Source organism: Cuculus canorus, chromosome 16 (genome assembly GCF_017976375.1).
Source record: "Cuculus canorus isolate bCucCan1 chromosome 16, bCucCan1.pri, whole genome shotgun sequence".
In the NCBI taxonomy this organism is placed as follows: Eukaryota; Metazoa; Chordata; class Aves; order Cuculiformes; family Cuculidae; genus Cuculus; species Cuculus canorus.
The window spans coordinates 7,489,960-7,503,898 of NC_071416.1; the positions used below are offsets into that span (position 1 = coordinate 7,489,960).

General features: G+C 40.2%; 1 protein-coding gene across 2 annotated transcripts; it reads left to right on the plus strand.

Annotated features, from left to right (window-relative positions):
• LOC104057067 (protein-glutamine gamma-glutamyltransferase 6) lies at positions 1-13,119 on the plus strand. Of its 2 annotated transcripts, XM_054081148.1 has the most exons (15): positions 1-218; positions 327-475; positions 1,416-1,529; positions 3,461-3,634; positions 3,833-4,072; positions 5,066-5,184; positions 5,951-6,079; positions 6,242-6,422; positions 6,655-6,790; positions 7,437-7,540; positions 7,622-7,864; positions 9,278-9,595; positions 10,549-10,712; positions 11,441-11,565; positions 12,618-13,119. In XM_054081148.1, exons 3-15 carry the CDS (start codon positions 1,523-1,525, stop codon positions 12,766-12,768), a joined length of 2,091 nt encoding a protein of 696 aa, XP_053937123.1. In that variant the 5' UTR covers positions 1-218; positions 327-475; positions 1,416-1,522; the 3' UTR covers positions 12,769-13,119. The 2 variants fall into 2 exon arrangements, with proteins under 2 accessions (XP_053937123.1, XP_053937122.1); XM_054081147.1 differs by having other exon boundaries at positions 1-475.
• Positions 13,120-13,939: the final 820 nt, after the last annotated feature.

Consider the following 13,939-nt stretch of genomic DNA (forward strand, 5'->3'; position numbering starts at 1 on the left):
AAGGTGCGGACCAGCAGTTTGGGATGTAGGCCAGTCTGAGAGACGTTCTGGTAGCTCGGTGAACACCGCTGTGGGCGTGCCATAGGGGTAAAGGAGGTGGTTGCAGCCAAGACAGAAAAAGTGTTCTGAGATTTAATTACTTATGTGAGTAGCAAGGAAGAAGAAAGGAAATAGTCATACTTCAGAGGGAGCAATGCGTAACATCTGAAGCAATCACCGTAAGTACTGAACACCCGAACTTAAGAACTGGTCGATGCGGTTTGTCACTAAGGCTGTGTGTGAAGATCAGGTAACATCAGATGCTTGTGGCTCTTATGGTTTCCAAGGAACATGCATTAAGGAAAAGAGAAAAAGACCAACTGAAGTAGCTCTGTGAACAGCAATCAAATCCATTTGAGGTGATTCCTGGAACAAGTTCTGACAGCCTGAACATCCTGGAGACTTCCAAGAGGAGGAAGGACCTCTGAATTATAACGTAAGTGGCAATACACCATACCTGATATACTGCTGTCATGTATGAAAAGGTTTACTGTTTTTCTTTCAGTATAGGGCTATGTTATCAATGTTATATAAGTCCTCTTTTACTCTTCATGGTATCAAAACAAAATTTCTCATAAAGAAAGAAGCCAATTTTTTTGGTAAAATCAACCCTAGAAACAGCTGTTGGAGCTTCACATCTGCTTCTTTTCCAGTTTTATTTCCTTTGTAACTTAAAATTCAGACTCATTTATTTTTTAAGTCTTTACTGAGTGCTAAAACATGATCAGTGGAGCTGCAGAATCTTAAACAAATACTTCTCCTGACAACAAAGTTGCTTTATTACCTGTACGCTTTTAAGTGAGGGTATAAAAAGGACTTAGAGTTTGCACTGTTTTCAAAACTACTCATGGTTAATAGTTTGGGTTAGTTTTTTAAAATAAAACTTCTGCTGAAATAGCAGTACGGAGCTGGCTGCCTAACAGGTAAACAGACACTGTTTCTGGTGGGAGTTTATAATTTCACATAAATCGGAGGGCACTGGAGACAAATTGAGTCTCCAAAAAAACCCTCTGAAACCAACTCACAGCTGTTAAACAAAACCAGAAGTGCCATTAACCACTCTGGAAGTTAAGTGATCAGGAAATGCTCCTTTTTCCTTTGTATGGCTTTTACATCCCCCATTTCCTCATCCTTAAGGATAATTTACTCATGGCACACCTATTACCCTTGTAGGAAGTTCTTCTTGACTTGGGATTCAAGAGAATGCATTTCCTCTGAGTAAATAATCCTGGTATCTCCTCCCATAATTACACCCACGTTGAGCAGGAACATTGGCATTAGACATACATGTATTATAGCAACTAGTTAATTCGTTTGACGAGTCTACAGGTATTAATAACAACTGCTAAGTACCTCTCCCTTCTCTCAAATTTCAGCTGACAGCACGAAAAGATAGCTGTTTTTTCTTTTTGTGATTAATGTGACTTGGGACACCCTTGAAGAACAAAGCAGAAGGTGTATGAAATTCTCATAAGCTGAGGGCATGGCAGGTGAGTTCCGCATGGCAGTTGCTCCCCTCCAGTGGATGCTTTATTCAGGACTATTTCCTTAAGATATGTGCCCTGTAGGTACCCCCTCAGATTTCTTATCTGAAGAAAATTTTAGATCATAATTTGTTCCTGCACTAAATTTTCATAGTTTTATTGTTGTTATTATTAAGACCAGTTTGAGAATAATTTTTGAGCCAAGAAAAGGGTATTTGGGAGAGAAAGGAACGGAACAAAAGAAATTCCTGTTACTTCAAAAGGCACCATGCAGAACTCCATCTAAATCTTTTAGGTTTTAAATGCCATTTCAGAGATGAAACACATTTAAACAAAATTAGTGTAACCATCTTAATGGAGCTGTGGGCACAGAGCCTATAGATGAAAATTCAAAGATTCAACCCTACCAAAGGAAAATAGTAAAGACAACATCTCTGCTTTATGAGGATGATTACTGAACTGGACAACTGCAAAGCCAGGTTGTCTCTTGTTTAATTATGAAACAAACATTTCTAAATCGCTTTTTTAAATGCAGCGTTGCAGGGAAAGCAGCAGCCTACCGCAGTTCACTGCTGTCCCAGACAGTCACGCTAAAGATTCCCTTGTTCAGCCCACCAGTACTTACTCACATTACTTCTTTGTGGTCGAGGACTATAAATAAAAAATATATCTATTTTTCTTTGAATTTAATTATAGCACTGTTTTTTTGCACAAGTTAGATTTTGCTTTTTCCTTACATGTAAATTGTAGTTTAATAGGCAGCTATATTGTTTCACATCTGACTTTTTTTCATTGCTGTGCTATATGGTATGAGACATAAGCTTTTTTGAAGATCCCTACCATAATAGTGCACGGTGCCATTAGGCCTTAATCCACCCTTTCAATCCCACTCTTTTCTTGTTGTTATTTTTCCTTTTTGAATTCCCTTTAAAACAGTGGCGGTCATGTTTCCCTATCCTGTCCCACATCCCCTTCACAACCTCACTGCACTTATGATACTAACACTAATAAAACCCATTTGGAGGCATCTTCACCAAGGTACGGGCCCATAGCATTTGTCAAAGCCTGCCATGCAATGTTCCAGGGCTCTGCCGAGTCTCACAGGGCAGATATAAACACAGATGTCAGTGCCTCTCAGAGTTCCTGAAGACAGCATAACTGCTCAAGCGTGAGCGTGGCAATAACACACGAATTACAGAAGGAAGATCGCTTGCCAGAAAGGTAGTTTAGCATTTCAGGTGGTGAGAGCCACTTTATGGGTTTTAAACCACAGCCCATAATAACAGTATGCGCGCAGGAGGACACTTGACAGCAGAGAACTGCAAGCACACAGTAAGTCATTAGAATTCCTCTAGGACATGAAGGTAGTGCCCACTAGAACAGGAATCCAACTGGTCCAGTTGTCACTTTGGACAGAGCTGAATTCAGTCAGACTGAATTCTTTGTCAAAATCTCCAATTTATGTCCTGAAATACCTCTTGTTCATTCACATACAACAGATGACCTCTCACTATGCATTCCCTACTCTAGGCCAAATGGCATCAGGATGTAAGCACGAAAAGTAAGATGGCCCAATAGCAGTTTCTGTGATTTAAAAAAAAAAACACATGTTTGAAGATGTAGAGGGGCTGTAGGTTACTTCATTTGGTGCTGAAATGACACTGATCTACCTTTGCAAATTTTTTTCTAAGTCCAGTGATACACCAGCATCCAGCACTGCGCAGGAAGTATGTACGTCCTCAGTGCATGACAGCCCTGTAAAAAAACCCAAGCAAAAACTTCCATTAGACTTAACCAATTTAATTCAATGTTTGCTTTTTAGGCGTCCTTCCTCGGGTAAAAGGTAATTGCTCTTAGCAACCTGATCATGCCGCTTACCAGCAAATGATTTCTTCCCGCGCTAGCTGCTTCTTTGTGTGTTTTCTTCTGTTTTACAGACCTGACACCCACACATATCAGCTGGCAGCCATCAGTAAATGCAAGCGCACACCATACTGACAGATATGCCAACACTGAGTTGACTGTGAGGCGAGGACAAGCCTTCGCAATTACCCTGTACTTCAATAGATCAAAGCAAACTGGGGAGAGCCTGGGATTTGTGACTGAAATAGGTAAAGCTCCCTTAGCTGAATCCACGTTCTCGGAGAACCATAACCTTTACGCCTTGTAGTTCTCTCTTAATCCTATTTAAAGATGTGATTTTTATTCATGTATTTTCAATGCCTTCTTGCTATTGCTCATTTCAAGTGTGGGGTTATTATTGAAACCACAGTCTGGAGTGAAAACCAACTAACTCTTCTTTCTGGCAGGACCATCCCCCTCAGAATCTCATCGTACAAGGGCTGTATTTAATGTCTCTGGGGTGGGCACAAGCGGCTGGAGTGCTGTTGAAGAACCCACGGAGTCTGGCTACACGAACTTTACTATATCCAGCCCAGCCAATGCTGTCATTGGACGATACAATCTCTTCCTCCAGGTAACCTCAGGGAACAAGATCTTCTCCAGATTCCTGGGGCAGTTTGTGTTGCTCTTCAACCCCTGGTGCCCAGGTAGGTACCAATGTCTTTGCTCTTGAACATAACTGACCTATTTGCTTTCACATCTGCACAGTAAGCTCGTTCCCTCGAGCTGCCTCTCTTTAGGGTCACCAAGTGCACATACTTCTCAGAACTTGAAGTAAGCATACAGTAATGTCCATGACTTGCACCTAAATCAAAGCAAGATTCCTCTTGTAGATGTTAACTGCAAAGACAATCGCTCAACTAACTTTAGAAAAACTGACAGAGGGCTTATGCAAGGAAGCTTGGCACTTTCAATGTTTTTCATCATGAGTTGAAAAGGGACATTGCTTGCCGGTCCATTTTTTATTTTTGCAGCTTCAATATTTTGCAGAAGAAATGCAATTTCCCAAACTCAGATTTTGCAAATATGCAATAATCTAGAAACCTAGATAAGCCTTAAAATATACCACCGTACAGTCAAGGGAGTTCTCGGCCACCCAAGTGACTAAACAGACTATGAAAGAAGAGAAAAGTAACCACAATCATCCACTCTGTAATCATCATTCTGTAACCGTATGTTACTCAAGGGCCACTAAGAAATGTATCAAGAGCCAAGATGAAAAAAGCTGCTAATTATTATAGCTCAGTATGTCTTAGAAAACAGAACTAATTATAGAAGTACGTTCAGGAAATTCCTACTGTCTCTACATAAAGAGTCCGGATGGAAAAACCTTCCTGGAACCTTCTGAAAGATCACTTGTGGCTTCCATCAAGTAGAAGTTACACCACATTGCAGGGACTGAAATATTTGACAGCTACTGAACTGGAATGTGTGGTACTCACCGCATAAACTGTTCTCAGATAAAAACTAAGAAAAACTACACTGCGTCATTCCACTTTAAAACTAATGATTTTGCAGAAGCTATAACAATGCATTTTCCAATGGTAGTTTTCCCCTTGCTAAATCAAGATGGAAATGTCTTTGGAAGGTTGCTGATGTTCTCAGCTTCAAGTGTAAAAGCATATCCAACTGATTTTCAGGTGATGATGTCTACATGGCTAATGAAAATGAGAGACAAGAATATGTTCTAAATGAAAACGGAATAATGTTTGTGGGCAATGCGAAGTACATTGAAGCAAGAGGATGGTACTACGGACAGGTGAGCCATAAGGAATTCATTTGGGCTCTTATTCCCTGTAGAATTTTCTCTTACCATGATCTGCCCCTCTAGCAGCTGTGCCTACTTACATGAAAACTAAACAGACCTGGCTTGCCTTACTTGTAGTTTGCTCACTGTGTGCCCAACAAGACTTTGGTGCGAGAGCTGGCTTAGCACAGCACTGCAGCTAAGACTGACTCCTACCCGTGCCTGAAGCTTATGGTACCAATGTGGATCCATCTGTGACCAAAGCATCCACAGCAGAAGTGACAACGTACTTGTGTGGCACCAACACACACATAGGGCTTTTGTAATGCAGTTACAATGGGCCAGAATTGACATTGACATAGAATCACTGAATGGGTTGGGTTGGAAGGGACTTTTAAAGATCGCCTAGTCCAACATCCTTGCATTAAGCAGAGACATCTTCAACTAGATCAGATTGCTCAGAGCCCCGTCCAACCTGTCCTTGAACATTTCCTGGCATATAACTCAAGAGAACCTAATAACTGCAGTCAGAATGAGCTCGGCAATTTTATTTTACTGCAGCCCTCTCTTCTGACAGCAAAAGGCATCCTGACAGACTTGCTTTATTTAGTCAGTCGTGTCCTTAGCCAATATGTCAGTGTGAACTGTCTTTGTGCCTCACTGTCCCTAAGTCATTTGGGCAGAAGCATCTTAGAAAGTAGGAACTGCGGTAGAATTGCCTCTAATTCTGTTTGTGAAACTCTTTATTTTCTTAAAAATTTATCTTATCTAATCATAGTTTCAAGATCCCATTCTAAATATCTGTCTCACCATGCTTGATCTGAGCCTCTACTACCGCCAGGACCCAGCCATTGACGTATCCCGAAGAGGTGATCCCAAATACGTGGGCCGAGTAATAAGTTCTATGGTAAGAAATGGACAACTTTGTCTGAATTCCACATGCTTAAGCAGAAAGCATCGGTTACACCACTAAAACTCAGCCACCTGCCCCTTAAGCAATACATCTAAAGAGATATGGTGCATTGCAGCCAATTGATTTTGTGCATTCTGTCCACGGGCCTGTTTTTAGATCAACGGAAATGATAATGATAATGGAGTTCTCCTGGGAAAGTGGCAAGGAAGTTTCCATTCACATGAGAATCCATCCAGATGGGATGGCAGTGTGGTAATCCTCCATAAATGGCGTCAGGACAACTACAGACCTGTTCAGTACGGCCAGTGCTGGGTTTTTGCAGGCGTGATGTGTACAGGTAAGCTTTAAGAATAGAGGACTGTAGTGGAGTGGAGGCATTTGTGACCTCTGGTTTCATCAAAACTACAAAGCAGTTAATTCTACAAGAGGAACAGTCCTCTGAAAACTACAAGCGCTGAAGAATGACAAAATATTTAGACATAGCTTTGTTTCTCAGATATTTGTAATCATAGAATTAAAGCTGTGTGTGTTTTCTGTTTTTGTTTGTTTTTTTTTAAAATATATTTCAGTTCTGAGGTGCTTGGGGATTCCAACTCGTCTGGTTTCAAATTTTAACTCTGCCCATGACGTGGATAGAAACCTGAGTATCGATAAGTACTACGACAGTTCTGGGAGGAGTCTTAATATCAGCAAGGATTCCACATGGTAAATATAACTTTTTGCAACTCCTCAACAATTAGAGAGAGGATTTATGAGACCTAAACATAAACCTTAGTAGTACAAAAGTAACCAAGTGGACAAAATTTAACAGAAATATTTCAATTAATACACTAGACATTCATTTCAAAAGAAAATTGGGATAACAGTTATTTCAACAAACAGTTTTTTGCAGTCCCTGACCTCAAGTCACAACTTTCTTTAAGAAGCGTGTTTCCATTGACAATGTACCAGCCTTCATGTTTCCATTGACAATGTACCTTGGACTTCATGAACATTTTATCTGACCCAGTATAGCTATATTAAGTTCATACTTAAAGCATTTCCCACATTTGAGGGTTACTGAACACAACCACCAAGCATTGCCTATACCCGAGGTTTAAACCTGTCACTTCTAGATCATATCACTCCCAAAGCAACATGCTGACATCTACATTCTCACCCTCCCTGCCCTGAAGTCTACACCTCAAAAGCAGGCAGTAAATCTATCCTTTGAAAGAGGTAGTGACTTGCTGTAACTAGTGCTGCCAGTAACTTGAGTCTCGGAGAACCTTTAAAAAGCAAATCTCCCTACTCCTTTCAAATTTACGGCTCTCTATGACTATGCTTTCTAGATATTGTTCTTTGTTTCCAGGGATTACCACGTCTGGAATGAAAGTTGGTTCATTCGCCCAGACCTGGGAGCATCATACAATGGATGGCAGGTTTTAGATGCAACTCCACAAGAACAAAGCAAAGGTAATAGAATAAGCATTGCTTAACATTCCTTCTACAAACTGAGCATGACTAATAAAGTTTGACTTCCCCCCCATGTTTTAGGATTATTTCAGTGTGGCCCTGCATCTGTCACAGCCATCAAGGAAGGTGATGTAGACTTGGATTATGACACCTTATTTGTGTATACGGAGGTGAACGCTGACTGCAACAGATGGATTGTATACAATGATGGAACTAAGAAAAGAGTTTATTGTGATACTGAAATAATTGGCAGGTCTATCAGCACCAAAGCTGTGGGCAGCAATTCCCGTGTGGATATCACCTATAATTATAAATATCCAGAAGGTAAAGGAATTATCACAAATTATCTCCTTGTTACCATATTTATCTCCTACCGAATTCTTGGTGCTAGGAAGTTAGGATGGGTAACCTGGTTTGTTTGAGGAGCTCTCCTTTCTTCAGAAAACAATTCTGCCAGTGTTATCAGACTACTTTTTTAATACAACGGGTATCGTATTTTTTTTTGCATATTTAGTAGTTTCCTAATTGAGATACAACACAAAATACACTTCAGTCCCTTACACAGAGGTACAAGACATAATATAAAGGCAAAACAGGGCTATAAAATACGTTTTACTACCCAAGGCAGACACAGGCAGACAAAGCCTCAAGCTGTCATAACAAAAAGTCTTAAAAACTGAGTCCATCACGTATCACAAACTGCACACAGGTCTGTAGTATAGGAAGTTACAGCCTAATAAGTACTGGTTTTCCTGCAATTCTAGCAGAGGGAGTGTGGCAAGAATCAAACCACTAATCCAAAACCTTAAACTCCAGCCCTCTAACACTAGATATACATCTCCCTTATGACTTCATGCTCAGTCTCTCTCGGCCAATAAATTCTTTCTCATGGTGTCCATTCCAGTTCCTCACCTTTCCTTTTGAAGACCCCATTACATCCTGCTCCCAAGAGGAAGGAATGAATGACTCAGTCTCACTCTCTGACTGTATAAATTCACTGCGTTATGCTCCCTTGTGCTTCTGCTCTGACATCGAGCCATCAGCTACTCAGCCATTCAATCTCCACACTGTTGGCTTCTGGAAACAAAACTATTGGGAAACAGTAAAGGGACTAAATGACATTCACCTGGACTTAGGAAAACAAAGCAGCAAAGGTTCAGAACTGTATAGCCATATGTTTGCAGGAATATTTTTATCTTCCCTCAAAAACTTGGTGCCTATGTCTTTCCATCTTATTTTCATTTAATTTAGGATTACAGATTTCATACAACAGTTTGCTTAATGTTCATGGCTCATAGTCTTAAAAAAAATTAAGGAAGATGTATTTCACTTTTTCAAGGTTTGCCATTCAGAATCAGTGGCCACATCTCAATACTTCATTCCTCAAGATTTTAGTGCAAGCATATTTAATACAAGGGCTGGTTATTATCAGATTAGTCAAGTGATGCTTGTCACACTACTGCATGTTCTGACCAAAGAAAAAGAAATCTTGCATCCTGAACAAATACAAGCACATCATATTTCATTTTAGTGACTTATTCACCTTATTACAACATGTTTATTACTTTCCTGTGAAAAACCCAAGCAGAGGCCTAACAAAAATACAGAGAACTTTTAGGTATTGCATATTTCTGGGCGATGCAGAACCGATACCCTGTATCATTCTGAAATGATTACACAGAGAAGGTACAATGGCAACAGAAGTATGAATTTTACTTGGTTATCTCTTTCAATCAGGTTCTTCTGAGGAAAGACAAGTTTATAAAAAGGCCTTGGCCAAGATATTCGGATCAAGCATCACAGAAGGACGCACAGAATCTCCACGTGAAAGATCTTCGGAGGCAATTAGAAACCCTGGGATCTCTGGGAAATTCAAGCTGACTGAACCTCCAATGTTTGGGAAAGACGTTACCCTACTCTTAATTCTGAACAACTTATCTTCTGACCACAAGACCATAAAGGTGGACATGAGTGCGTCAACCATCCTGTACACAAGGAGAACAGTAGCAGACATCCTGAAGGCAACCACCTCTGTGGATCTTGGTTCCAAACAAGGTAATTTTTAATGTCCCTAAGGAGCCAATATAGCCCTCTTCTTAGCCCCACGAAGGCAAATGGAAGAAAGAAACATCACTATCACATCTATATCAGCCTTGTTGTGCATCTGCATTCCATCTCTTTATAGCATTGTTTATGACTATACTTTACAAGAGTTGGGTTCCTCCTCTGAAAACTTCCTATTTCAGCAGGAATTGAAGGTATCATGAAATGTTATACAGAAGGATATATATACATGATAGCTTCAGACGCAACATAGTATACATGTGTGTGTGTGTGTAATGATCTGTGGCGATTATTATAGGAACACATTTTCCTCTTTTAACAAAAAGTCTGAGCTTTTCAGACTTTTTTTTTCCCAGCGCTCAAAAGGCAACACCTGAATAGACATTAACCAGGCCAAAGGTTAGAAGTTAACTCTCCGTCTCACTTTGGGAGAGTCAAGGCTATTAAAATTACTGTAGGCGCCTTTTCATCCCTAGAGACTGCAAAGATAAACATTTTTCCACACACAGGAGAAAAGCTGTAGGATTATAACAATAAGCAGATGACCAGGTCACTGAAAAGGATCTCTGTGAAACTTGACCCCAATTTTCTTTGTGACTGCAGTAAAACAAATAGGATATAAGGAGGGAACAGATAGAAATGGTTATACCTCTAACTCTAAGAAATACAAAGAGGCAGCAATCCAGTGAAATGCAGACAAGCAGATTCCCTCAGCTTTAGGCCAAAATTCTCTATTCAAAACTGTAAGGGTCAAATGACGTAAAGCAGAAAGAGATCACCAGAAAAGGGAAATACACAATCAGTCTCACAGAGAAGAAATATAAAGACTCCAGCTGTCTTATCGTCTGTTCTCTTCAATAATTCCAAAACCCCTCAAAATAACTCTCTTTTCTTTAGCATTTTTTGAGAATGTAACACTTCCTAAACATATGTCTGAATTCCAGAGAAACACATCCGGTTAAAGATCCCTTATTCTTATTATGGAAAATACCTGACTACCGACAAAAGGATCCAAGTTACTGCTTTGTGTGAAGTCATGAACATGCGGGGGCTGAAGCTGCTGGTGGAGAAGACAATCATTTTAGAGGACACAAACATTATCATTAAGGTAAATAGCTCTGCCCCTAAAGTCCTGAAAAGACAGAAGGAACTGAAGAGTCTTTCTTAAGATGAGAATCTGTGGATAAATGCATTCATTTAGGCTGCAATTTCAGCTGTTGCTCTAAAATTCTGCCTACGTACATTGAGAAAGTAACCATATGAGAGACCGAATTTGAATCTTTGCCTGAATCTGCCCCATTCCTCAGAACAGCTTTGTCACCTTCTTTCTTTCTTTCCCAGTCATAAGTAATGCTTTATGTTCATAGAAATTGTTTCCATTTCATCTGTATTCTAGCTATTGGCAAGTACTTGTGTTGCCTTTAAAGAACTTCACCTACTCCCAACATATGGACTTAAACCCTTAATTCTAATCTGTGTTAGGGACAGTTTATATATTGTTTAAACACTTAATTGTAATCAATGATGTGCCAAAAAAACCCACCCCGACACAACAACCCAAAGATCAGACAGGTTTAATGAGTTGCATCTGTATAGTCAGGGCTCTATTTCACTGAAATCATGCACAAAATACGACATACGTCTTGCCAGAGCTATTTAGCTATTCCAAATCCAATTTCAAGTGTTAGGAAAGGCATGCCAACTGTCAGTTGAATTTGCCTGCTCCTACAAATATCTAATTCATCCTCAAACATGACAGATGCTCTGCTTACAGTTTGACCGACTCCAGAGAAGTGTAAAGCAGTAAATGATCAGAAATGTGTCTTTGCTATCTAGATTCCTCGTCGGGTAGTTGTGAACAAAGCTGTTACTCTGGAGATCTCTTATGCCAATCCTCTCCCTGAGCCCGTGAACCGCTGTGTACTCCTCGTGACTCTGATGAACCAGCAGGTCAAGATAAAGTAAGTGAAAGCTGCAGCATTTACTCAGGGGTTCTGACGAGACTGACAGCATATCTAGTTTCTCAATAAGAAAGAAAAAAATTATGGTTTAACTGTCTTTTTCATATTTTCTATTTACAAAAATAAAAACGCCACCAAATATATGTTGATATATTATGATTTCTCAATCATGTATTGTTTCTTCCACTTTGGAAGTTCTTTAACATCTAAAAGCTAACATCCTTCCTTCCTGGGAAAGCACATGGGCACGTCAAATTCTTTTGTCTCTGACATTTCTTCTACAGATTATCTTTGTGTTTCTCTTTTTACATACAGTACCGTAATACTACAAAAATAAGTCTGAGCTAAAGCAAATAAGACGCTGCCATAGCTCCTCTTGTTTCAGTCCAAACAATTTTCTCTGTTCTCTTTTAAAGTAGAAGAAAATCATGCCTTTTCAACACATAAGAGCAAAACGTTCTTTTTTCTTTTCCTCTGGACTCTGCTGCTTTATGGATTAACTCAGGGCTGAGTATTACATATTTCCTAAAGCTTGTTTTATTACATAACAGCCTGACTTGCTGTGGCTCTGGAAATAGTCAGACATAGCAATTCATAAAAATACAGAAAATATTATTGCAGTGAAGGACTAAGTCAATTTAGGCCAAAAGGAGGCACAAAACAAAGCACCCTGACCAAGAGAAAAATCAAATTATTGCCACAATGGATGTGAACCAACCAGGCACTGGAAAAACCGCTGACCTTTGATACTAGAATTTTTCTACTCTGAGTTTGTGTAGACTATCCAACCCGCTACCCCAGCCCTACCAAGGAGGCAAGACGTAGCGCTTCTCATTTATATCAGTCTATTCAAGAGTGAACGAAGATAATGCTATCTCTTCTCATTTCTTAGTCTACACAAAGTCTCAAACCCTGAGTAGTTCTCAAAAGCCAAGGCCAGCTCTCAAGGAGCTGTTGGTGCTCCAGCTATCGTGCAGTTCTACTTCTGGGGAATCTCAAGAAAAGACAATGAAAGTCTGAATTAATTAATTTTTGTTTTGTTTTGTTTTCAGTCTGGCACGACTGGCACCAAAAGAGAGATCAAAAATTTATTTTGAATTCACACCTCGCAGGGCCGGGCCCTTACAGCTGCAAGTAGACTTCTCTTGTGACAAGTTTTCGCATATTAAAGGATTTGTAACCATTGCAGTAGCACCTGCGTAATGTGATGGAATCAATCTCCTATTTCAGTGTTGACATGGCAAGACACCCGCCCCTGTATAGGGACAGTGACGATGGCAAGAAACTCTCCAAAAAACCAGTGACCTCTCACATTGTAATAGAATCAAGTCTCCTTCTTTCACAGTGCTTAATTATTTAGTCTCTAATTGTATTTCTTTTTTTGTTTTGTCCTCTTGTCTAGAAAAATGAAACCCCTTCCTCGTAGAAAGTTTCACTGTTTCATCAAATCTCATCCTGTTAAGCTCCTGATTTTGACTTTTCCATCAGATAATTGTCTCCTTGTGACCACATTCTAATTGTCAGCAATAAATAAAAACTATTCATATAACTGTATTCTTTTGTAATGAGTTCAATACCCATAGAAATATTATGAGAAATCACAAGATTGAGAAGTTTATTTTCCTTCATTTAACAAGTTTCTTACCTAAAGAAGTAGCACATTTCCTCCACCATTCATTTAATTTCTTTTTTTGTGATATGTGACACCTATAACTCTGTAAATGGGAAGGAAAAAAGCTTATGAAAGGTGGAAAAGTAACGTTTGAGGTCTATGACAACACTATTTCTGTAGGCGTTGGCCTGTCATAGAACAGACAACACATTTATGTATTCAAAGCAGTAATCAAATTCCAATGTGACATGACAGAGTCTCACAGATCAGGAAGCACAGGGAAAGCAGCGCATTAGTACAGACGTACAGCAGCACAAGGTCACTAACGCTTATTGCGCACCAGCACAAGGTCACTGAGAGACAAGAAACACACTTGTCTCAATCCTCCCTGGTGTAACGCACCCACAGGCTGGACCTGCTCCACATCTCTGCCACACTACTTGAGTACAGCTGCCGCTTTGGCCAGTGCTGCCAGGTGCCAGCGGCCACTGGAACCCATCATCACGTGTCTTTGAGGACCCCCTTTTCCAGCGGGCAGCGCAGCCTCCCCAGGGGCTGCTGTGGCCACCACTGACCACGCTTCAGAGCACGGCGCAAGGTGGTAGTGGCATACAAACAGCCCTGCCAAGCCTGAACATTCGCATGTGTGGTCCAACTTAGAAATGCAGGACTAACAAAGCCAAAAAAATCTGAACTGCAGGGCTCTCAACGTGGACATCTTTTGTTTGACAGCGTTCACAGTTCAGAGTCTGACGCATCCAG